At 37.2% G+C, this 26,011-nt stretch overlaps 1 protein-coding gene across 1 annotated transcript in view; it reads left to right on the top strand.

Annotated features, from left to right (window-relative positions):
* The window catches only part of LOC308652302 (ATP-binding cassette sub-family A member 17-like), a gene marked incomplete at its 3' end in the record, with an annotated part of 126,407 nt that overhangs the window by 77,870 nt on the left and 22,526 nt on the right, over positions 1-26,011 (top strand). Inside the window, 4 exon segments of the mRNA XM_081300051.1 lie at positions 1,513-1,663; positions 16,395-16,493; positions 24,602-24,846; positions 24,849-24,902. Coding sequence (XP_081156177.1) covers positions 1,513-1,663; positions 16,395-16,493; positions 24,602-24,846; positions 24,849-24,902 — 549 coding nt within the window.

The raw sequence follows: 26,011 nt of genomic DNA, 5'->3' as shown, positions 1-26,011 counted from the left end.
TTCTCCCTACCTCTGAGCATGTTTTAGCACCCTGATCCAGGTCACCATCTTCTCCCACTTCTATTATTGGGATTGCTTCCTAACCCATCTTCCAGCCACTGCTGTTGCACTTCCTCACTCTGTTCTGAACCCACTTGTCAAAAAGTGAGCACTTGCCAGTGGCAGTTGTGCACACCTTTAATCTCAGCGGCTTGGGAGGCTGGGGCAGGAGAATTGTAAGTTCAAAGTGAGCCTCCTCAACTCAGTGAGGCCCTAAGCAACTCAGCAACACCCTGTCTCTAAAATATAAAAAGGGTATGGGGATGTGGCTCAGTGGTTAAGTGCTTCTGGGTTCAATCCCTGGTACCAAAAAAAAAAAATGTGAACACTTGACAGAGCAAACTCAGAACCTCCAGTGACTTCATGTCCCACTCAGAATAAAAGCCAAAGTTTTAAGCTAGGCACAGTGTTACAAACCTGTAATTCTAGCTACTTGGGAGGCTGGGCAGAAAGATCACAAATCCAAGGACAGCTTGGGCAACACAGGGAAGACCCTGTCTTAAAATAAAAAATAAAAAAGGATGCAGTGTACCTTAGTGGTAGGGCAGTCTTGGGCTCAATCCCTAGTACCACCAAAGGAAAAAGAAAAAGCCAAAGTCCTGAAAGTAGTGAATAGGACCTTCCTGGCTTAGTCCTGTCACCTCTGTCCTTGTTTCCTAATACTCTCCTTTGCTCTTCTCCACCCACACTCCTTGCTAACTTGGTTCTCCAGACTGAGTGACTGTCCTCCTCAGGCCACCACCTTGTCATCCTTATACCAATGTCACTGTCTCAATGTGGCTTTCCTTCATCATCTGTTTAAAATCACATCCTGATACCCCCTGTCCCCTCTCCTATTTATTTTTTCCTTAGCACTTGTCACTAGTACTCTATAAATTTTACTTATTTATCTTGTTTATTATCTGCCTCCTATTCCTTTAGTGAAAGCCCCATGAGATTAAGGATTTTTTACTGTTATATCCTTAGTACCTAGAAGATTGCCTGGTGTTTGGTCTCAAGAAATGTTTGTTAAATGAATACATGTCCAGCATGACAGTAAAAAGTGTCACTGATTTCTGAAAGAATGATTCAAATGCTGTGAAGTATGTATCCTCAAAACCAGGATGTAATTTTGATGCAGGTATCTTTGGTAATCATCTTAACATTCAAGGCCTCTGCCTTCCAAGTGTTTACTTCCCCCAGTTAGTTATCACTTAAAGGGAGTGTTGCCCTTAATGCAGTTGTCCTTCATATTGCCTGGCATTGCAATATATCACCTCCCTCTTCTGGAGCAGAAGGGAAAATTCCAGAATAGCATTACAGAACTTCTGAAGCCAACCAGTTCCTCATTGTTTAAACTTAACCCCACAAGGCTCTCTAGCGTCGCTTTCCCCCTGGAGGTGTCCCATTCTGAGCCACAGAAGACTAAGTGTGGCCCAAGAAGAGAAGTATAAAGAGTAAAATGGTTTCATGGTCTTTTACGTGGTGTTTCAGGTGCAGGATACTATATGACTTTACTGAGAAATCCTTACTGTGACACAGAGAAGCTTTCTCATCTTATTTATCATCACATACCAAATGCAGTTTTGGAGTCCAGCATTGGAGAAGAATTAATATTTATACTTCCTAAAGAGAGCATTCACAGGTATGCACTAAGAAGCTACCCATAGCCACAGAAATCTATGTCCTTCCCACATGCCCACATGCAAAACACACACATCCTTCCTAAGACTTCTCCCCCTCTCAAAAACTACATTCTGATATTGAATCCACTCAAGACTCAGGATGTCATTGTCTGTATCTTGTCTAGGTACAGGGTACAGATGAGACTCCTTAAGTGTGGTACTTGGATTCAACTCCTTGGGTATGATTCTTTTTTTTTTTTTTTTTTTTTTGTACTAGAAACTGAACCCAGGATCACTTAACCATGGAGCCACATTCCCAGACATTAATTTTTTTTAAATATTGGATCTTGCTAAGTTGCATAGTACCTGGCTAAGTTACTGTGGCTGGCTTGGAATTTGCAATCCTCCTGCTTCAGCCTCCCAAACTACTGGGATTACAGGTGTGCTTCCACTGAGCCCAGGGCATATGATTCTTGATTTGAGGACCTTGAACTAACACGGAAGTTAACTGATCCATATACACCCAGTGCTTTAACATGCAATGATGAGACAGAGGTAGGATAACCATAAGAGATACTACCACTAAGAAACAGGAAAGGGGCTGTTGCTGTGGCTTAGTGGCAGCACACTTGCCTGGCATGTGTGAGGCACTGGGTTCAGTTCTCAGCCAGCACCACATATAAATAAATAAACTTAGGTCTATCAATAACTAAAAAAATATATACAGGAAAAATAAGAGGTACATAACAATTATTAGTCTGTAGCAATTTGTAATTCTAGGTGGACATGTATCACCAGTTTCTGTTTGTTTGGAACACAGTTCTGTTTCCTAGAAAGGATTTTGTTTTTAAAAAATTTTTTTCAAAGATAGACACAGTATCTTTATTTATTTTATTTATTTTTATGTGGTGTTAAAGGTAGAACCCAGTGTGATCAAGCACATGTGCGAGGCAAGTGCTCTATTTGCTGCTGACTCTACCTCCTGAATAATACTTTTTTTTCCTTAAAAAAAAAAAAAGGCTGGGTTGTGGCTCATCAGTAGAGTGCTTTCCTAGCACATGTGAGGCACTGGGTTCAATCCTCAACACCACATAAAAATACATAAATAACAAAGGTGTTGAGTCCATCTACAACTAAAAAAAAAATATTTTACAAAAGGACTGATGTAGGCAGCCAAAGGGGCACTTAACCACTGAGTCACATCCCCTCCCTTTTTTATATTTTATTTAGAGACAGGGTCTCGCTGAGTTGCTTAGGACCTTGATAAGTTGCTGAGGCTAACTATGAACTCAAAACCCTCCTGCCTTAGCCTCCTGAACTGCTGGGATTACAGGCATGTGCCACCACGCCCAGTTTATATATATGTATATATATTTAAATTCTTTTAATCCAGTTTTTTATTTTAATTTTTTTTTTAATTTTTGGTACTGGGGATTGAACTCAGGGCCTTGTGCATTCGAGGCAAGCACTCTACCAACTGAGCTACATCCTCAGCTCCATTAATCTAATTTTTAAGGGTGCATTGTATTTGTACATAACAATGAGATTTGTTGTTACATATTCATTCTGGCATACAATACAACAATATAATTTGGCCAATATCATCCCCTAGTATTTCCCTTTCCTCCTCCCTCCCTCTGGTTCCTTCCCTTTATTCCACTTATCTCCCTTTGATTTTCATCAGATGCCCTCACCTTTCTTTTCCAATTTCCTCTCTAGGTTTTATGTATGAGAGAAACATATGACCCTTAACCTTCCGAGTCTGACTTATTTCACTTAAAATGATGGTTACTAGTTCCATCCATTTTCCTGAAGATAACATAATTTCATATTTATTTATTTTTTAATATTTTTTTTGGTTAGACACAATACCTTTATTTTATTTATTTATTTTTATGTGGTGCTGAGGATCGAACCCAGGCCTCACGCATGCTAGGCGAGCGCTCTACCGCTGAGCCACAACCCCAGCCCAATTTTATATTTCTTTATGGCCAAATAAAACTCTATTGTGTATATATACCACATTTTTTTTTATCCATCGACAGACACCTAGTTATTGTGGACTGCGCCACTACGAACACAGTATGCATGTATAGTGTGCAGATATTAATTCTTTAGGATAAATACTGGGGAATAGTGTGGCCTAGATTTTTGGTGATTCCATTTCTAGTCTTTTGTTTTGTTTGACACCAGGGATTGAACTCAAGGGCACATAACCACTGAGCCACATCCCCAACCCTTTTTAAAAGAAAATTTTAAGGGCTGGGGTTGTGGCTCAGTGGTAGAGCAGTTGCCTAGCATGCCTGAAGCACTGGGTTCTATCCCTGATACCACATAAAAATAAACAAATAAAAAATATTTAAAAAAAGAAAAAGAACATTTTAAAATCTTGAGACAGGGTCTCACTAGGTTGCTTATAGCCTTGGTAAGTACCTGAGGCTGGCTTTGAACCTGTGGTCCTCCTGCCTCAGTCTCTCCAGCCACTGGGATTACGGGTATGTGTCATCATATCAGCCTCCATTCCTATACTTTTGAGCAAACTCCATACTGATTTTCATAGTGGTTGTACTAATTTACAATCCTATCAAAAGTGTAGAAGTGTTCCTTTTTATCTACAACTTCTCTACCATTAATTACTGTTTGTAATTTTGATGACTGCCGTTCTGATTGGTGTGAGATGAAATCTCAGTGTAGTTTTTTATTTTATTTTATTTTATTTTTTTATTTTTTTATTTTTTTTATTGGTTGTTCACAACATTACAAAGCTCTTGACATATCATATTTCATACATTAGATTGAAGTGGGTTATGAACCCCCAATTTTACCCCAAATGCAGATTGCAGAATCACGTCGGTTACGCATCCACAATTTTACATAATGCCCTATTAGTAATTGTTGTATTCTGCTACCTTTCCTATCCCCTACTATCCCCCCTCCCCTCCCCTCCCATCTTCTCTCTCTACCCCATCTACTGTAATTCATTTCTCTCCTTGTTTATTTTCCCATTCCCCTCACAACCTCTTATATGTAATTTTGTATAGCAATGAGGGTCTCCCTTCATTTCCATGCAATTTCCCTTTTCTCTCCCTTTCCCTCCCATCTCATGTCTCTGTTTAATGTTACTCTTTTCTTCCTACTCTTCCTCCCTGCTCTGTTCATAGTTGCTCTCATTATATCAAAGAAGACATTTGGTATTGGTTTTTTAGGGATTGGCTAGCTTCACTAAGCATAATCTGCTCTAGTGCCATCCATTTCCCTGCAAATTCTATGATTTTGTCATTTTTTATTGCTGCATAGTACTCCATTGTGTATAGATGCCACATTTTTTTTATCCATTCATCTATTGAAGGGCATCTGGGTTGGTTCCACAGTCTAGCTATTGTGAATTGTGCTGCTATGAACATCGATGTGGCAGTATCCCTGTAGCATGCTCTTTTAAGGTCTTCAGGGAATAGTCTGAGAAGGGCAATAGCAGGGTCAAATGGTGGTTCCATTCCCAGCTTTCCCAGGAATCTCCAAACTGCTTTCCAAATTGGCTGCACCAATTTGCAGTCCCACCAGCAATGTACAAGTGTACCCTTTTCTCCACATCCTCGCCAGCACTTGTTGTTTGACTTCATAGTGGCTGCCAATCTTACTAGAGTGAGATGGTATCTTAGGGTAGTTTTGATTTGCATTTCTCTGACTGCTAGAGATGGTGAGCATTTTTTCATGTACTTGTTGATTGATTGTATGTCCTCCTCTGAGAAGTGTCTGTTCAGGTCCTTGGCCCATTTGTTGATTGGGTTATTTGTTATCTTATTGTCTAATTTTTTGAGTTCTTTGTATACTCTGGATATTAGGGCTCTATCTGAAGTGTGAGGTGTAAAAATTTGTTCCCAGAATGTAGGCTCCCTATTTACCTCTCTTATTGTTTCTCTTGCTGAGAAAAAACTTGTAAGTTTAATTAAGTCCCATTTGTTGATTCTTGTTATTAACTCTTGTGTTATGGGTGTCCTATTGAGGAATTTGGAGCCCGACCCCACAATATGTAGATTGGAGCCAACTTTTTCTTCTATCAGACGCAGAGTCTCTGATTTGATATCAAGCTCCTTGATCCATTTTGAGTTAACTTTTGTGCATGGCGAGAGAAAGGGATTCAGTTTCATTTTGTTGCATATGGATTTCCAGTTTTCCCAACACCATTTGTTGAAGATGCTATCCTTCCTCCATTGCATGCTTTTAGCCCCTTTATCAAATATAAGATAGTTGTAACTTTGTGGATTAGTCTCTGTGTCCTCTATTCTATACCATTGGTCCACCCGCCTGTTTTGGTACCAGTACCATGCTGTTTTTGTCACTATTGCTCTGTAATATAGTTTGAAATCTGGTATCGCTATACTGCCTGATTCATACTTCCTGCTTAGAATTGCTTTTGCTATTCTGGGTCTTTTATTTTTCCATATGAATTTCATGATTGCTTTATCTATTTCTACAAGAAATGCCGTTGGGATTTTGATTGGCATTGCATTAAACCTATAGAGAACTTTTGGTAATATCGCCATTTTGATGATGTTAGTTCTGCCTATCCATGAACAGGGTATATTTTTCCATCTTCTAAGATCTTCTTCTACTTCTCTCTTTAGGGTTCTGTAGTTTTCATTGTACAAATCTTTCTCAGTGTAGTTTTTTAAAAAAATATATGCATACAGTTTTACATATAATGCAGGATCTGCCTAGCATTATAAGGCACTGGGTTCAATTCTCAGCACTGCAAATAAATAGATAGGTAGGTAGGTAGGTAGGTAGATAGATAGATAGATAAAATAAAGGTCAGTGTAGTTTTGATTTGCATTTCCCTGATTGCTAATGATGTTAAACATTTTTTCATATATTTATTGGTATTTTTAAGACCATTGTGAATGGAATTGTTTCCCTGATTTCTTTCTCAGAAGATGCATTATTCATGTGTAGGAAATGTAATTATTTTTTGTGTTGATTTTATAGCCTGCTACTTTGCTGAATTTATTAGCCATAGCAGTCTTCTGGTGGAGCTTTTTGGATCTTCTATATATAGGATCATATCATCTTCAAACTGTAATAATTCAACTTCTTCTCTTCCTGTTTTGAGTCCTTTTATTTCCTTCTCTTGCCTAATTGCTCTGTCTAGAATTTCTAGTACTATATTGAATAGGAGTGGCGGGAGTGGACATTTGTGTCTTATTCAAGATTTTAAAGGAAATGCTATCAGTTATTCCCCATTTACTATGAGGTTGCCTTTGGATTTTCATATAGCCTTTATGATGTTGAGGTAAATTCCCTCATCCCTAGTATCTACAGTGTTTTTATTAAGAATGGGTGCTGAATTTTGTGAAAGGCCTTCTCTGCATCTGTTGAGATGACTGTGATTTCTGTCCTTGAATCTGTTTATCCAGTGAATTACATTTATTGATTTGTTAAATCATCCTTGCATCCCTAGGATAAAACCAACTTGGTCATAATGTACAATCTACTTAATATGTTGTTAAATATGATTTGCTAATATTTTATTAAGGCTTTTTTAATCCAATTTCAACAGAGATATTGGTATGTAGTTTTCTTTCTTGAAGTGTCCTCATCTGGTTTTGGTATGAGGGTGATGCTGGCTTCATAGAATAAATTTCTATTTCATGGAATAATTTGAGGAGCATTGGCATTAGTTCTTTAAAGTTCTGGTAGAATTCAGCTGAGAATCCATCTGGTCCTGGGCTTTCTTTGTTGGAAGGTTTTTTTTTTTTCTTAATTACTGCTTCTATCTCATTGCTGGTTATTGATCCTCTTTATTCAATTTTGGCAAGTCATATGTGTCTAGACATGGATCTATTTCTTTTAGGTTATCCAATTTATTGGAGTTTAAGTTTAAGTTTATTCAAAATAATCTTTAATGATCTTCCGTATTTCTGTGATATCTGAGGTGATTTCTTCTTTCTGATTACTAGTTTTGTTAATTTGGCTCTTTTTTCTTTTGTTTAGTTTGACTATCTTATCTTTTCAAATAACCAATTCTGCATTTCACTGATCCTTTGTATTTTTTCCTTAATTTCATTGATTTTGGGCTTTGATCTTAATTATTTCCTTCTACCAGTTTTGAAATTGGTGTGCTCTTGTTTTTCAAGGGCATTGAGATGCATCATTAGGTTGTTTATCTGGGTTCTTTATCATCTTCTTATGTAGGCACTCACAGATATAAACTTTTCTCTAAGGCCCATCTTCATAGTGTCTCAGAAGTTCTGGTATGTCGTATCACTATTCTTGTTTGAGTCTAAGAATTTTTAAATTTCTCTCCTGATTTCTTCTAGCACCAATTTATTATTCAGAAGTGTATTGTTGTTCAGTCTCTGTGTGTTTATATGGTTCCTGTAGGGTTTTTGCTGTTGATTTTAAATTAATTCCATTATGATCAGATAAGATACAATTAATTATATCAAATTTTTTTGTATTTGCTAAGAGTTGCTTTGTGGTCTAAAATATGGTCTATTTTGGAGAAGGTTGCATGGACGTCTGAGAAGAAACCATATTTGTATATTGTTGGATTAAATAGTTTATAGATACCTGTTAAATCCATTTGATTTATAATTTTTTTTAGGTGTAAAGAGTCTTTACTGAGTTTAGGTTTGGATAACCTATCTATCTGTGAGAGGTGTATTGAAATTACCCAGCATTATTGTACTGGGGTCTATCTGAGTCTTTGAGTAGTGTATGTTTTATATAATTAAGTACACCAACATTTGGGGCATAAATATTTACTATCATTATGTATTATTGTTGGACTGTTCCCTTTAACTGTATGAAGTGACTTTCCTTTTTTCTTCTGATTAACTTTGGCTTGAAGTTTGTTTTGTCAGATATGAGAATAGCTACAATAAATTGCTGTGATCTAGGTCTGGCATTAAAGTAAACAGAAGGTTTTGACTATGACATCTACATTATAATAACTGCAACAATATGAATGGTGGGGATAGGAGTTATATAAGCCAAATAGTTCTAAAAGATGGTAAAAATACAATTGATTAAGAGAAAAAATGTGATAAGAAGGTAGAAGAAAGTTTAGAAAGTTCAAAATATGGGGTTGGGGATATAGCTCAATTGGTAGAGTGCTTGCCTAGCATGCACAAGGCCCTGGGTTCAATCTCCAGCATCACAAAAAAAAAGTTCAAAATATGAGAGAATGCAGAAGAGATATAACAAGTGATGGCTTTAAAGTAGGAGAAAAATATAGAAAGCAAAGTAAAGGGAGAAAGAGAGAACAAGATAATTTATTTATAGGAAAAGAAAGAAGAAAAATAGAAACACATACCCATACCAAAAAAATAAATAAATAAAACCCTAACCCTCAAAATACAAGATGAGGAAAATTAGCTACCATAAAAAATGCACTCACCAAAAAAAAAAAAAAAAAAAAGGTGGGGGGAATGAAATGAAAAATGTTCTCCACTGAGTGGGTCAAAACTGTTGACAAGGATGGATGATCACTACCTATGCCTGATTGTCCTTTCCTCTTCTTCCTGGGCTATGTGGGGGGGGGGGACACTTGTGCAAGGGCTGAGGGTTGTTAAATCCTTCCTTTTTGTGTGTGTTGTTCATTGCACTGCCATCTGGAGTGGCCTAAAACTGAAGCTGGTTGAAATAGCTCTCAGCTTCCCTTCTCACCAGTATAAAGTAGGATGGAATGGAAAGTACTGTCTATTGGAGTTTTGACCAGACAGCCAGATCAATGCACTCCTAGGATAGTAATATTGCAAAGTTATAAGATGGGGGAGCTCCAACAGCTGAGGCTTAGGTCTAATCAGGACTTAAGAACTTTATTGGATAGTGTCTGTTCCAGAAAAATCAAATCAACACACCTGTAGGGTCAAGCAGATGCCAGTCTCTGCTGAGCCTGGATCTTAGGAGCCTCCCAAGAATTCTAAGGAGAAGGACAGGGGAGCCAACCCTCCATAGGTCTCACATACTCTGCTTCCAGGCTTAGTCCCTGGTGTATTCCCATTGCCTGTTCATTTTCCCAACTCTCTTCAGCTGATCATATGAGCCACCAAAATCAAAGGGTAAGCAAGTTGCATTCCCCTCCATATTTCTAACATGAATTCAATCTTCTCTGTGCCTGTTTCACTCACTTTCTACTAGGTACACCCTAGGTGGTTCAGTAGGCACTTGCTAGGATAGTATGACAATGTTTGCTATATTCTCACAGGCTTGCAGCAAGCTACAGCAAGACCTCCTTAAGATGGCTCTGACCTAGCACAGTGAGGCACTGGGTTCAATCCTCAACACCACATAAAAAATGAATAAATAAAAATAAAGTTATTGGCTGGTTGCAGTTGCACACCAGGTAATTCCAGTGGTTCAGAAGTCAGAGGCAGGAGTATCACGAGTTCAAAGCCAGCCTCAGCAATTTAGCGAGGCACTAAGCATCTCGGTGAGACCCTGTCTCTAAATAAAATACCAAATAGGGCTGGGGACATGATTTAGTAGTTGAGTGCCCCTGAGTTCAATCCCTAATACCAAAAAATAAATAAATAAGTAAAATAAAGTTATTGTGTCCATCTACAACTAAAAAGAATATTAAAAAAAAGAAAGGCCAAAATATTCCTTCTGTCACATGAATAAATTGCACATACACAAAGGAGAGTGTGTGTATAAATCAAAGGGAAAGGAAAATAAGCACTGATTTTTTTCTGGGGCTGGGAATTGAATTTCCTAGTGCTGGGGATTGAGTCCGTTGGCTCCATGAGGCAAGCTGCTTACCACCCAGCTACCTCCTAGCCCTAAGCACCACTTCTTTATTCAAAGAATGGTGTGCACAGTTAGGGAGGGGAGGAATTGTTAGGCCATCTTCACAGACTAGCTGTGCCACAAGAGAGAGAGGCAATACATATTGATGAGAAGATTCATATGCCAGGAAGATGTAACAATCCTGTGCATGAATGTCTCATAACAGCTTCAAAATACATGAGGTTAACACGGACAAAACCAAATGAAGTCAAAATATTCACAACCAAGTTGGAAATTGTAATATCCTTCCCTTAGTTATTAATAGTAAATGAAAAAACTCATTAAGGATATAAAATATTTGAATGACACCACCATCACACATGATTTACATGCCATCAACAGAAACTACATATCACAGCAGCAGAAGTCCCATTCTCTCCAGTGCCTATGGAATATTTACCATAAGGCACCGTGTACTAGACTACGAAATAAGACCAAATAAATTTCAGAATACTGGGGCTGATGCTGATGGAGCAGAGCATGAGAGCAAGTAGTTCCTAGTAGAACTGATCTGCATCTTTCAGAAGTGCCTGTTGTTGGGCAATGTGTTCATCACCCTGAAGAGGTATGATAGTCACACTAAACTCATTTCAAAGGAAGGTGCTATGGAGGGCTTTTGACCACTCAGACAAGTGTCTTTTAAGAATTAGTGTTGGGGGCTGGGATTGTGGCTCAGTGGTAGAACACTCACCTAGCACATGTAAGGCCCTGGGTTCAATCCTCAGCACCACATAAAAATAAATGAATGGAACAAAGATATTGTGTCCAACTACAACTAAAAAATAAATAATTTTTTTTAAAAAAAGAACTAGTGTTGGAAAAAAGAAGATCAGCACTGTGATGAGGTCCACAGAGGTAAGACTCAGATGGATCATGTGAACCTATCGAAAACTATCCAGATGCGCTACAAGAGGGACAAAGAGAAAGAGCAGGAAGAGCAAGACAGTGCAGTTTAGGGCAGTGGCCTCACTAGCTAACCACTTTCCAGCTCACCACTGGACTGCTCGTTTTCCTTAGATCTTACTTTTGACCACAAAACTAGGTTTCTGGTTCTCCCATCATAACTGTTTTCATGTGAGATTAGGGTCATTTGGGGGAAAAGAAGAGTTTCAATGTTTATAGGGTAATTGTTGTAAGAAGCTATGTATACTGTTGGATTATAGTTTTTATTTTATTATTATTATTATTATTATTATTATTATTATTATTATTATTAAGATTAATCCCAGGGCACTGCACCACTGAGACACATCCCCAGCCAGGTTATTATTTATTTGTTTTGATTGTTCATTTTTTGCAGCAGAGTCTCACTAAATTGCTGATGCTGGCCTTGAACTTGTGATCTTCCTGCCTTAGCCTCCTGAATTGCTGGGATTAAAGGTATATACCATCATATCTGGTGTGGATTATAGTTTTAAAAATCTCTGTAGTCTCCTCTGAGAAGAGCAGTGTATCATTCAACCTATCTCTCTCTTTCTCTCTCTCTCTCTCTCTCTCTCTCTCTCTCTCTCTCTATATATATATATATATATATATATATATATATATATATATATCACTGAATACAATAAGAGAAAATTAGAAATTAATTAAAAGCCAGGTACAGTGGCACATGCCTGTAATCCCAGTAACTTGGGAGACTGAGGCAGGAGAATTGCAAGTTCAAAGCCAGCCTCAGCAATTTAGCAAGGCCCTAAGCAATTTAGTGAGACCCTGTATCAAAATAAAAAATAAAAAGGGCTAGGAATGTAGCTCAGTGGAGTGCCCCGAGTTCAATCCCCAGTACAAAAAAAAAAAAAAAAGGAAAAGAAAAAATTGATTACAATAAGCTGCTTTTAAAATTTACAAATGAAGTTAAACAGCATACTTTTGTATAACTCATGGGCTGAAGAGACTGAAAAATATTTTTAACTGAATGATAATAAAAGTATAACATTAAAAATTTTCAGATGCTGCTAAAGCAGTGCTTACAGGGAAATTTGTAGCTTTTATAAACTTCCATTAGAAAAGAAGAAATATGGGCTGGGGATATGGCTCAAGCGGTAGCACGCTCGCCTGGCATGCGTGCAGCCCGGGTTCGATCCTCAGCACCACATACAAACAAGATGTTGTGTCCACTGATAACTAAAAAATAAATATTAAATTCTCTCTCTCTCTCTCTCCCTTTCTCACTCTCTCTTAAAAAGAAAAGAAGAAATCTGCCCTACAAAAAAAAGAAAAAAAGAAGAAAGGCTTAGCTGAACACAATGTCACACATCTACAATTCCAGTGACTCTGTAGGCTGAAGGAAGTTGAAGGCCAGCCTGGGCAATTCAGTGAGACCCTGTCTCAAAATAAAAAATAAAAAAGTCTAGGATATAGCTCTACAGTAAAGAACCCCTGGGTTTAATCTCTAGTACTGCCAAAAAGAAAATAAAAGGGGTGGGGGGAAACAGTTGTCTAAGTTTCCAATTGAAGAAGTAGAAAAGAAGAGAAAATTGAACCCAGAAGAGAAGAAGTGGTAACTACAAGGAGAGAAAACAGTGAAAGGGAAAAAAATCTAAAAAAGCCAAAAGTTGTTTATTTTAAAAGATTAACAAAATTGACAAATCCCCAGAAAATTGATAAACCATTAAATAAAAATAAAATTGACCAACATCAGGAATGAAAGAACTACTGTAATTGCAGAGCCTAAAATTATAAAAGGATAAGAAAACATCATGAGGTCTGGGGTTGTGGCTCAATGGTAGTGCACTTGCCTCGTACATGTGAGATACTGGGTTTAATCCTCAGCACCACATAAAAATAAATAAATAAAATAAAGGTATTGTGTCCATCTACAAGTGAAAAAAATTAGGAAGAAAACATCATGAATAAATAAATAAAATGGGCTGATTACTTAGTAAATATTTTTATCAAAACTAACACAAAATGAAGTAGAAAATCTGAATACTCACACATCCATTCATAATATTAAATTTGCAATAAGAAATATTCTTAGGGCTAGTAATGTACCTGAATGGTAGAGTGCTTGCTTAGCATGTGTGAAACCCTGAGTTTTAATCCCAGCTCTGCAAATACAAATAAAAATTAAATAAAATAAAAATATTTACAAAAAGAAAATCCAGATGCTATCAAACATTAAAGAAAATAATCCCAATCCTTTGGAAAACAGGAAAGAGCACTTCACAACTTATTTCAAGAACAGCACATCCCTAATATCAAAATCAGGAAGAGTTATGACAACAGAATATTACAGATTTTATATTCTCATGAACATAGATGCCAAAGTCTTTAACAAAACATGAGTTGTGATGAGCTTATCCAGAGGCTCCAAGATGGCTCATTCATAAATCTAGTGCCTTGAGAGGGATTTCTTGAAGACACTGAAACATCTCATATGTCTTCTCCACCATGATGGCTTCATGATGGGAAGACATCTCACTTGGTAGATTAGACCGCTCAGAGAAAGACACTAAATTGACACTATTGCATCTTAAACAAGTCACTAAGGGTTGCTTAGATAAGAGCATAGAATTAAGCTCTACTTCTTAATAGAAGGAGTGAATAATTTGCATCAATCTTTTATCTGTTACATTATCCAAAAAAAATGAAAGTGTATATCCAGAAATAGAACATTGAGAAGAATGTTTATAGCTGCTTTAATCATAAGAATTCTGACATGGAAACAATCCAAATGTCAATCAACAGAGAAATAGATAAATTTCTTCTATTGAATACTGTTCCACAATTAACAAAAGCAAAGGATTCATGCATGCAACAGCATGGTTCATTCTCAAAAACATGTTGCAAGGATGAAGCTGGATACAAAAAAGACTGTATGGTTCCTTTTACATTAAGAACAAAACTAACCTATGATAATAGAAAACTCTTTTTTTTTTTTTTTTTTAGAGAGTGAGAGAGAGAGAGAATTTTTTTTTTAATATTTATTTTTTAGTTCTCGGTGGACACAACATCTTTGTTGGTATGTGGTGCTGAGGATCGAACCCGGGCCGCACGCATGCCAGGCGAGCGCGCTACCGCTTGAGCCACATCCCCAGCCCAATAGAAAACTCTTGAAAGCAGGAGAGGGACTCATCAGACAGACATGAGGTCATTTTCTGGAATAATGGAAATATTCTGTCTTTGTGTGTGAGTGTGTGTGTGTGTGTGTGTGTGTGTGTGTGTGTGTGTGTGTGTTTTCAGTGCTGGGGATTGAATCCAGGGGTACTCTACCACTGAGCTTTACATCCCAGAAATTTTTATTTTGAGACAGCATCTTGTGAAGCTGCTGAGGCCAGCCTTGAAATTGCTATCCTCCTGCCTCAGTCTCCTGAGTTGGTGGTGGATTACAGGCATGTGCCACCATACCCAGATGCCTTAAGTCTCAATTGGATTGAAACCATAAATTACCAAGGCTTTTCCAACTATCCCACACACATGAAAACAAGACACTTTATTATACGTAAATTGTGCCTCCATTTTTTAAAAAGGACACAATAACATTGTTGGCAAGACAGTAGCAATTACATGAGTATAATTTCAGTACCTGAAAACTGAATAAAGAAGATTTAGAACATATTGATGATATATGACATATAGGGTGTTATTTTTTTTAAGTACCAGGGATTGAACCCAGGGGCACTTAATCACTGTGCCACAACCCCAGCCCTTTTTATTTTTTTTATCTTGAGACAGGGTCTCACTAAGTTGCTGAGGCTGGCTTTGAATTTGCCTCAGCCACCCGAGCTGCTAGGAATACAGTTGAGTGCCACCACGCCCAGCCAGCATATAGTATTTGCTAAATATTTAATACATATTGTCTACTAAGTGTTTTTACACTTATCATAGTCTTTTTAAAAATATTTTTGTAGCTGTGGATGAACCTTTATTTCATTTATCCATATGCAATGCTGAGAATTTAACCCACTGCCTCACACATAGACAAGTGCTCTACCACTAAGCTACAATCCCAGCCCACACTTACCTCAGTCTTTACAACTCTGTGAATTAGGTAATACCTGTTTATACAAGTGAGGAAATGTTTGGAAAGATGAAATAACTAGCCCAAAGTCACAGTAAGTGGCAGAGTCGGGACTCAAACCATGCCCAATTAAAACCTTAATCATCATCTGCCTGCAGGGGCACACACAGAGGAAGAGTTTCAAAAGGGCACATGGCATGTGAGTGTGGTTTCTTAAAGGCAGATTTACTACTGGGTGTTGGAGAACAGAGACTTTCAATTGTAGAAATTTATGATAGGTGTCTTAATATCACACAAAAATCCACAAATCATTCAGATTTTAAAAATGGAAAGTATGAGGCTGGGGTTGTGGCTCAGTGGTAGAGTGCTTGCCTAGCACGTGCAAGCCACTGGGTTCAATCCTCAGCACCACATAAAGATAAATAAATAAAGTTATTATGCCCATGAATAACTTAAAAAATATATTTTTTAAAAAATGGAAGGCATAATGAGGAAGGGTGCAAAGTTAACATACTGTTAAGGATTTAACAGACTGTTCAGCATAACAATTGAAAGCATGTCTCTGTAGAAGGCCTGAGTATTAAATCTTAGCTTTGCTGCTTCTGGCTATGTGACCTCAGAGAAGTTTCTTAACTTTCAGCACTGTCTTTAGAGAGCTGTTGAAAGGATTCATAGAGTTAATTAATACATGTAAAAGGGCCAAGAATGTCCCCCAGCATGAAGTAAGCACTCCAGAAATAGTATTTCTTCCTATTTGAAAGTGAGATTGGTTTGCATCTATATAATGTGCTCAGTTGTTTTAGGTTTATCCCTACAGGAACCTTCTGAAATCAATGCCATTACTTTTGTTCAAGCCCAAGTTATGAAGCTAGAGCATAACAGGCTAGGTCTTGAACAGAAATCTTGACTCCAAAACTGGGGCCTTTCCCTTGTAGAGAACTAAGGATGGTGGGAGATTCATTTTCATCTTTAGTAATAAAGTTATTCTTTCCTTCCAGGTTTGAATCTCTATTTACTGACCTGGAAATGAAGCAGACAGAGCTGGGAATCACCAGCTTTGGGGCTTCTGTCACTACCATGGAGGAAGTGTTCATTAGGTAAGCAAGAATTCAAATGTATACTCCAAGGACCCTAAATATCATCTATATAAAAATTTCCTAGTGCTTAAATCTCTTCACGAACTGGCCTCACTGAATGATTGTCCAGTCTCTGACCAGTGCTTCCGATAATAAGGATATTGGATAATGGAGATGATGTTAAGTATAATATTATTCAACAAAATTTACTTATTTATTTATTCATTCATTTATTAAACTTAGGATCTCACACATGCTAGGCAAGTATACTACTACCTAACAAACTTAATTTTAACAGAAATTTCTAACGAATGAAAACAGAAAAAAGCATTGTATTGGTTGGGATGCTTTTGCCTACAAATAATAGATAATTATTTAAACCAGCTCCTACTCAGCTGGTTTAAACATTTAAGAAAATTTAATACTTCTTTTTATAAATTTTTTATATATGTTTAGTTATTGATGAACCTTTATTTATTTACTTATATGTGGTGCTAAGACTTGAACCCAGTTCCTCACACATGCTAGGCAAGTGCTCCATCACTGAGCCACAACCCCAGCCCTCAATACTTCTTTTAAAAAGAATTTCCAACAGGCTGGGGATGTGGCTTAGAGGTAGAATCCTTGCCTAGAATGCACTAGGCCCTGGGTTCCATCTCCATCGCAAACAAAACAAAACAAAAAACCAAAGCAGGAAAGCTCTGGGATTGGCTGGCTTACCCATCAAGCAATATCAGTATCCTGAAGCAAGGATGCAGGCTCAATTCTACGAAGGTTCTTATGGATCATTGTATACAAACTACCCAAGGGTCCACAACAGGCTAGAGGGTGGTAAGGAGTATGGGTCTGGTTTTATCCAGTCTAGCAATATTTATGTTTTAACTGGCAATATGTAGTCTGTTTATGAGTAGTAATGATATATTCTAATTTATATCTGTCATTTTATTTATATTTTCTACCAGAACTGCCTATCATATATGGCTTTTTAAAAAATTTTTTTTAGGGCTGGGGATGTGGCTCAAGCGCACTCGCCTGGCGTGTGTGCGGCTGGGTTCGATCCTCAGCACCACATACCAACAAAGATGTTGTGTCCGCCGAGAACTAAAAAAAAATAAATATTAAAAATTCTCTCTCTCTCTCTCTCTCTCTCTCTCTCTCTCTCTCTCTCTCTCTCTCCTCTCTCACTCTCTCTTTAAAAAAAAATTTTAGGTAATAGATAGACACAATAACTTTAAATTATTTACTTATTTTTATGTGATGCTGAGGATTGAACCCAGTTCCTCATGCATGCCAGGCGAGTGCTCTACCATTGAGCCACAGCCTCAGCCCTATGTTTTTTTTTTTTTTCTCTCTTTTTTGGATATTTTTTCCTCATTCTATTTTCACCTCTCGCCACACACTAGTTGGAAATTTTGCATTATTGCATTATTTCGGTGATAAGCTTTCTCAGAACTTTCCTTCTGCTGGCAATGTTCTCTATAAGTTGTTTTCATTTGTTCATTTTTATTTTTGTTTTGTTTTATGCTGGTGCAAAGCTCTCGGGTATTTTGAGATGAAAAAAAAAGTAAGTGTGTGTGTGTGTGTGTGTGTGTGTGTGCGCGCATAGGTACCATGATTAAACACAGGGATGCTTAACCATGAGCCACATCCTAAGCCCTTTTTTTATATTTTGTTTAGAGACAAGGTCCCACTGAGTTGCATAGGGCCTCAATAAGTTGCTGAGGCTGGTTTTGAACTTGTGATCCTCCTGCCTCAGCGGAGGATTACAGGCATGCGCCACAGTGCCCAGCTGAAAGAATATTTTTGAAATAATTTTATTCCCTCCTCATTTTTGAAGATTATTTTAATCAGGTTGAAAATTGTTTTCCTTTACTACACAAAAAATAGTATTTCACAGTCAGCGGTTGCTGGGGAAGAGCCACTGGGTTCATCCATCCGTTCTTTGAAAGTAATTTGGATACTCTTTGTTTTCACTGCTAGAGTTTCTCTATAATGTATCTATGTTTGTGGGAGTTTTGTTTTGTTTTTGAGATTTTTAGCTATTCTGCTTTATCTGATGAACTTCCATGAATTGAGAATGTCTAGCCATTATCTGTTCATGCAGTGCCTCAACTCAAACTTCCTTTCTTATTTTGGAGCTCCAGTTAGATGTATGAGATCTTCTCACTGTCTGAACTGCGTAAATCTGAATCTTAACTCCTTTTTCATATTTTTTATGTGGTACTCTCCCTGAGCTACATTCTGTATAATGTTTTCTGATCTGTCATTCAGATAATTGATTATCTCTCCAAATGTTTCTGATCTTTAGTTAAATAATTCCATTGAGGGTTTTTATCCAGAATTACTTTTGCTGTTGTCATTGATGAGAATAGAATTACATTTCTATTGAAGTATAATGTATACCAAAAGGTGCACAGGTATTAAGCCTACAGCTCAGGTTTTTTTTAATTGTTGGAGTTTTGCATGTTTTGGACACTAGTCCTAAATACATCTTGCCTATATTTTCTTCCAATTGATGCTTTTTAAAAAAAAAAATTTAATTGATTTTTTAAAAAACAAATGACAGAAGAATGCATCGCAATTCTTTTTTTTTAAAAAAGAGAGAGAGAATTTTTTAATATTTATTTTTTAGTTTGTTTTCGAAGGACACAACATCTTTGTTTGTATGTGGTGCTGAGGATGGAACCCGGGTCGCACGTATGCCAGGCGAGAGTGCTTTGCGCTACCACTTGAGCCACATCCCCAGCCCCTGCAATTCTTATTTACACATATACAGCACAATGTTTCATATCTCTGGTTGTATATAAAGTATGTTCACACCAATTCGTGTCTTCATACATATACTTTGGATAATGATGTCTATCACATTTCACCATCCTTGCTAACCCCTTGCCCCCTCCCTTTCCCTCCCACCCCTCTGCCCTATCTAGAGTTCGTCTATTCCTCCCATGCTACCCCTCCCTACCCCACTATGAATCAGCCTCCTTATATCAGAGAAAACATTTGGTATTTGTTTTTTTGGGGGGGATTGGCTAACTTCACTTAGCATTATCTTTTCCAACTCCATCCATTTACCTGCAAATGCCATGATTTTATTCTCTTTTATTGCTGAGTAATATTCCATTGTGTATATATGCCACACTTTTTTTTTTCATTCATCTACTGAAGGGTATCTAGGTTGGTTCCACAGTTTAGCTATTGTGAATTGTGCTGTTGTAAACATTGATGTGGCTGTGTCCTTGTCGTACGCTGTTTTTAAGTCCTTTGGGTATAGATTGAGGAAAGGGATAGCTGGGTCAAATGGTGGTTCCATTCCCAGATTTCCAAGGAATCTCCATACTGTTTTCCATATTGGCTGCACCAATTTGCAGTCCCACCAGCAATGTATGAGTCTACCTTTTCCCCCATATCCTCACTAACACTATTGTTGTCTTCATAATAGCTGCCTTTCTGACTGGAGTGAGATGATATCTTAGAGTAGTTTTGATTTGCATTTCTCTTGACAAAAGTTTAAAAATTTTTATGAAACCTAATTTATGAATTTTTTTCTTATTGTTATTGTTTTTTATGCCCTGTCTAAAATATAATTTGCATACCCTTAAATCACAAGTCTTTTTCCCTACTTTCTTCTAGGAACTTAATCATTTTAGCTTTTATGTTAGCTTATTATTTTTCTTGCAGTTATTTTATGCAGGTTTAATAAGGGATCAAAGTTCATTTTATTCCACATGGATTTCCAGTTGGGACACACTATTTGTTGAAAAGACTACTTTCTGTGTTAAATTGTTTGCATACCTTCACCAAAAGTCAGTTGACTATATAATTTTCTACATTCTACAGAATGTTCCACTGATCTATTTTGTCCTAAGCCAATACTACACTGTTGAGATTACTGTAGCATATCTTACAGTCAAGCAGTAGATAGTTGCTTAAGCTTTGTTTTATTTTTTGAAGATGGTTATAGCTATGATAAGTCTTTTGCATTACTGTGTAAATTTTTAAATAAAAATTCACATTTCTATTTTTTAAAATATTTTTTTAGTTATACATGGGCACAATATCTTTATTTTGTTTACTTATTTTTATGTGGTGCTAAGGATCGAACTCAGGGTCTCACACGTGAGAGGTGAGTGCTCTGCTGCTAAGCCACAACCCCAGCCCCATTTCTATTTTTTTAAAAAGCCTTATGTAGTGGCACACAGCTGTAATCTCAGCAACTCTGGATCGCTGAGGAAGGAAGATAGTAAACTTAAAGTCAGCCTCAGCAATTGAGCAAGACCATCTCTCAAAATTAAAAAAATAAATAAAGGGCTGGGGATATATCTCAGGCCCCCCTGTTTTCAACCCCCAGAGAAGGAAGAAAGAAAAGAAAGGAGAGAGAAGCCAAGCACTGTGGTACATACCTGTAATCCCAGTAGTTCGGGAGGCTAAAGCAGGAGGATTGCAAATTCAAGGCCAGCTTGGACAACTTAATGAGACCTCATCTCAAAATAAAATGAAAAGGTCTGAGGATGTAGCTCAGTGGCAGAGTACCCCTGAAAAAGGAAGAAAGAGGAAAAGGAGAATCTGCTGGAATACTATATCATCAGTTCTGATGATGAACCATACTAAAATAAGATGCTAATAATAGGGGGAAGGGGTGATGGGATCCTATGGGATCCTCTCTGTACTTCCTGCTTTTGGAATTGTATATAACAGTCCCAGTCAAGCCTTCAGACAACTGCAGCCCTCATCCATATCTGGACTGCAGCCTCATGAGAAACCTTGAGATAGAATCATCAGCTAATACATTTCCAAATTCCTCACCCACAGACACTGTGTGAAATAATAAATAGTTACTGTTGTTTTAGCTGCCAATTTTGGGGATCACCTGTGTCACAGCAACGAACAACAAGTACACCACCTTTTACAGAACAGTGCTGAAGGGGAAATTAATCACAACTTACTGGGTATTTTGCTGTGACAAATTCACAGAAATAGAATAATAACTCAAAGGCCAGGATCATAAATACATTTCTTGGCACATGAACACTTTGCTAACGACAAACTTTTCTTTTTTTCCCTAGGGCAGGGGTCAGTAACTTTTCCTTAAAGGTCCTGATTGTATTTTATGCTATATAGGCTTTATGGCACAATCAAGAGTGTTATGTCAGTACTTTCATAACCACCTAACATGTAACCTTTTTAAATTTTTCTTGTAGTTGTTAGTGGACAGTAGGCCTTTATTTGTTTACTTTTATGTGGTGATAAGGATCAAACCCAGTGCCTCACACATGCTAAGCAAGCACTCTACCACTGAGCCACAGCCCCAGTCCCACCTAACAGGTAACATTTTAAAAATGTAAAATCCATTCTGAGCTCAGGGCCAGTCAAAAATTGGCCTTGGCTGAATTTGGCCCATAATTATAGTTTACCATCCCCTGATCAATGGTCTCAGTAGTGCTGTATTTTATAATTTTCAATTTTTCTCATAAAATAGATATTAAATTATGTCATTTTATTCTATTTTTCATTCAGTATTTTTATTTATTTATTTATCATTTTAGTTGTCAATGAACCTTTATTTTATTTATTGCCATTCGGTGCTGAGAACCAAACCCAGTGCCTCACACATGCTAGGCAAGTGCTCTGCCACTGAGCCATAATCTCAGCCCTATTTATTTATTTATTTATTTATTATAGGCTTTATGGACCAGCTCTTAGGATCTCAGTGCACATATTTTGTCCTTGGGACTGAAACTGGGGGCACTTTACCCCTGACCTACATCCCCGGCCCTTTTATTTTGAGACAGGATCTCTTTAAGTTTCTTAGGGCTTCACTAAATTGATGAGGCAGGCAATCCTTCTGCCTCAGCCTCCTGAGTTGCTGGGATTATAGGTGTCTGCCACTGCACCTGACTCATGTGATACTTTTAAAAGAAAATAACAAAAGCTGTTTATGCTAGTGTTGTCTCAGCTCTTTGGAAAAGCCATTGGTTAGTTAACTCAATATTTAGTACTTATAGAAGAATTTATAGCTGGACTCCAGTGGTACTTGCCTATAATCCCATCTGCTTGATGCAGGAGCACAAATTCCAGGTTAGCCTCAGCAATGTAGTAAGATCCTGAATCAAAATAAAATAAAATATAAAGGGATGGGGATGTGGCTTAGTGGTAAAGTACCTCTGGGTTCAATCACCAGCACTGCAAAAGCAATTAAAGATTTTTTTTAAATCTTGCTACCCAGGATATAATCTAGATATAGCTCCTATTCTGCTCATTATTCTTAACTTCTTAATTTTTCAAATATTATATGACTTTCATTGTTTAAGTCCAATCAAAATGAAATATGTTGTGATTTTGAGAGTTTGTATTTGTTTTTGTTTTTGATTTGGTTTAGGGTTTGTATGTTGGCAGACTACAGTACAGATATTTCAGCCAAGAAGCAACCCTCTATTCATCCCTATTCACTGATTAGCAGAGTTCCTGTTGAAAGAATTAAATATCTTCATTCAAGGATCTTCTCATTACAGACTGGTCTACCAATCACACTAAACACTGGAGTAAGCAGCATATTCCAAGTGCATACTAGAAAGCAAATTTTGGTTTAATTCGTGGAATCACACAATCATTTTGTCAAGAAGTACACATTAACTTTTGAAGGGTCTGTATATAAATGTGCAATTTTTAAGTTTTAAGGACCGGGTCTGCCAGGTTTTGGCGGTATGACACTCTTTGCTTTATTTGAAAGCAAAAGAGTGATGTTTTAGAGAGGGATTAACCCATTCAAATGGAAGGAAAGTATCAGAAGACATTCTAGTAGGTTCCTGGTCATTCCTCTCACAGGGAAAAAGAGAGAATGAAAGAAACACACTACTGGCCAGAATATGTATTCATTCCTTCACTGTGAAGCAGATTAATTTATACATTGTACCATCTGGAATATAAAAAATTTTAAACATATCCTTATGAAATACATGGATAACCTATAATATTCTCTTAATATTGAAAAAAGAGTATTGACATACATTTTACAAAGTAGTCTTGATTTAGCTGTCTATAAGTATTAATGTAAAATAAGACCATCATGGTCCCAAGTCTTCTCATGAAGTATTACTGTGTGTGACTTCAGATAAGTCATAGCAGAGCCTTTTGGTAAATGCTGAAAGTGAATGTAGCCTCCACCATACTTAGAGTTTCCCCTGGTGGTATCTGGTAGATAAAATCTTTCAGAAATCAGTCAGTATTTTGGCCATTAATTCAGAATGCCTGTCTCAGACCTGACCACCAAGCTAAGAGGCAGTGGCACCTGGGCCTGAAAGCCCTCCCACACATACCCACCCATGCAGCACCCCACAGAAGCTAAATGGATGCATGGAGCACTACCACCAAGGGTCTCCCACCCCAGGCCTGACTCCAGCTCTTAGGATCTCAGTGCACATAACTGCACACTTCAACATTGTCTATTATTGCCACCAGGGATATCTTTGTGCACCAGTTTTGCATATTTACTTGTAGGATACATGACCAGAAGAGGAATTTCTGGGTTAAAGATTATGTGAATATTAAATTTTTAATTTAAATTTTCAATATTAAAATTAAATTTGTAATTTAATATTTGTATTTGTGTTCATCCAGATAACTTGTTTTCTGGAGAAGTTGTGCCAAGTGAAAACCCATCCAACACTGGCATTTTCCCTACATTCTTCTCTTTTTTTTAATTTTTATTTTTTAGTTATAGGTGGACACAATATTGTTATTTTATTTTTATGTGGTGCTGAGGATCGAACCCAGTGCCTCACGCAGGGCAGGTGAGCGCTCTACCTCTGAGCCATAGCCCCAGCCCCCCTACATTCTTCTTAACTTAAAATTTTTACCAGTCTGTGGTGAAAAAAAAGGTATCATTTACATTTGATATCTCTAGTATCTTGGGTTGCACTTCCAGATCCTTTCTAATTTACACTCTCTTTTTGCCACTAAGCATAAATCATAAAGCATTTTAATTTGAAGTGAATTTTGAACATAATTTAAAAATTAGTTAGAATAATCTGAGGTGACTATAAGTGGTTATGAGCCAGGGACCACCTGAGTGCCCCTAGCTTTGGTCACCATGTTGATGCAGTACCTCCTTCTTTTTTATTGTAGTTCAGTCTTCTCTGCCAACAATTCTACGCCATGTTCCTGAAAAGGGTCATATATTCTCCGCGCAACTGGATGGTGATGTTATCTGTACAGATCTTGGTGCCTCTGGTGATCATTATATTAAGCCTCACATTCTTCAACTTTAAAATGAGGAGCATGGGAAGTGTTCCCTTACAGTCGACTCTAAATACATACGGTCAGACTATTGTTGCATTCTTTGTTTCTCAGAATTTCAAACTGGATCCTCAACTTTCGATCATTTTGCAAATATGCTTGTGGCTCAGGGACAGATTCCTCTGGAAGTCCCAGGTAACTATCAGGCACAGGGCAATGGGGCACAAAGCAGGGCAGTTGTCCTTTGTAGGAAGACAACGTTCTTAACTGATAACTGGAAGTCTCAGAAAAAACCATTCAAACCCCAAATGACAGCAAAGGCAGGGTTCTTAGAAATGAGACCATGGTATTAAAGCATTCCCCAAAATGAAATTAATGAATTATTCACTATGTTTGAATATGCTGAAAGACTTACACTTCTATCAAGGGAATTTGTGGGTAAATTGGTGATAGATATAAAGAAAACTAAGGAAATGAAGAAAAAAAAGAGGACATTTTTTATTTCAGGGAAAAAGTTGTACAAAAAGAAATATAGGGCTGGGGTTGTGGCTCAGTGGTGCAGCACTTGCCTAGCATGCGTGAGGCAGTGGGTTTGATCCTCAGCACCACATAAAAATAAATAAATAAAATAAAGGTATTGTGGCCAACTACAACTAAAAATATTAAAATAAATAAAACGAAGTTTAAAAAATAAATAAAGTGGCTGGGGTTGTGGCTCAGCGGTAAAGCACTCGCCTCTCATGTGAGACCTTGGGTTCGATCCTTAGCAACACATAAAAATAAATGAATAAAATAAAGGTATGGTGTCCAACTACAACTAAAAAAATAAATATCTAAAAATAAGTAAATAAATAAATAAATAGGGTTGGGGATATAGCTCAGTTGGTAGAGTGCTTGCCTCACATGCACAAAGCCCTGGGTTTAATACCCAGCACGGAAGGAAGGAAGGAAGGAAGGAAGGAAGGAAGGAAGGAAGGAAGGAAGGAAGGAAGGAAGGGAAAGAAGAAAGAAAGAAAGGTATTGTGTCCAACTACAACGAAAATAAATAAATACTTTAAAAATAAATAAATAAAGGCATTGTGTCAACCTACAACTAAAATATATATATATATATATATATATATATATATATATATATATATATATATATATATATAAAATGAAATATACTATTTGGATCAGCTGTGAATATTTTCACTTATTAATAGTAATGTTAAAACTGACTATCAGTTTAACAAAATTATGATGTAACTCTGGTGGGAGGACAGGGAGGAGAAATTCTTAGGGCTTGGTGATGATAGTAA

The sequence above is a fragment of the Spermophilus citellus genome (assembly GCF_964194105.1).
Source record: "Spermophilus citellus genome assembly, chromosome: 6".
NCBI classification, from domain to species: Eukaryota; Metazoa; Chordata; class Mammalia; order Rodentia; family Sciuridae; genus Spermophilus; species Spermophilus citellus.
The sequence above is the reverse complement of the archived record's forward strand: the minus strand, read 5'-3'. Positions and strand labels throughout refer to the sequence as shown.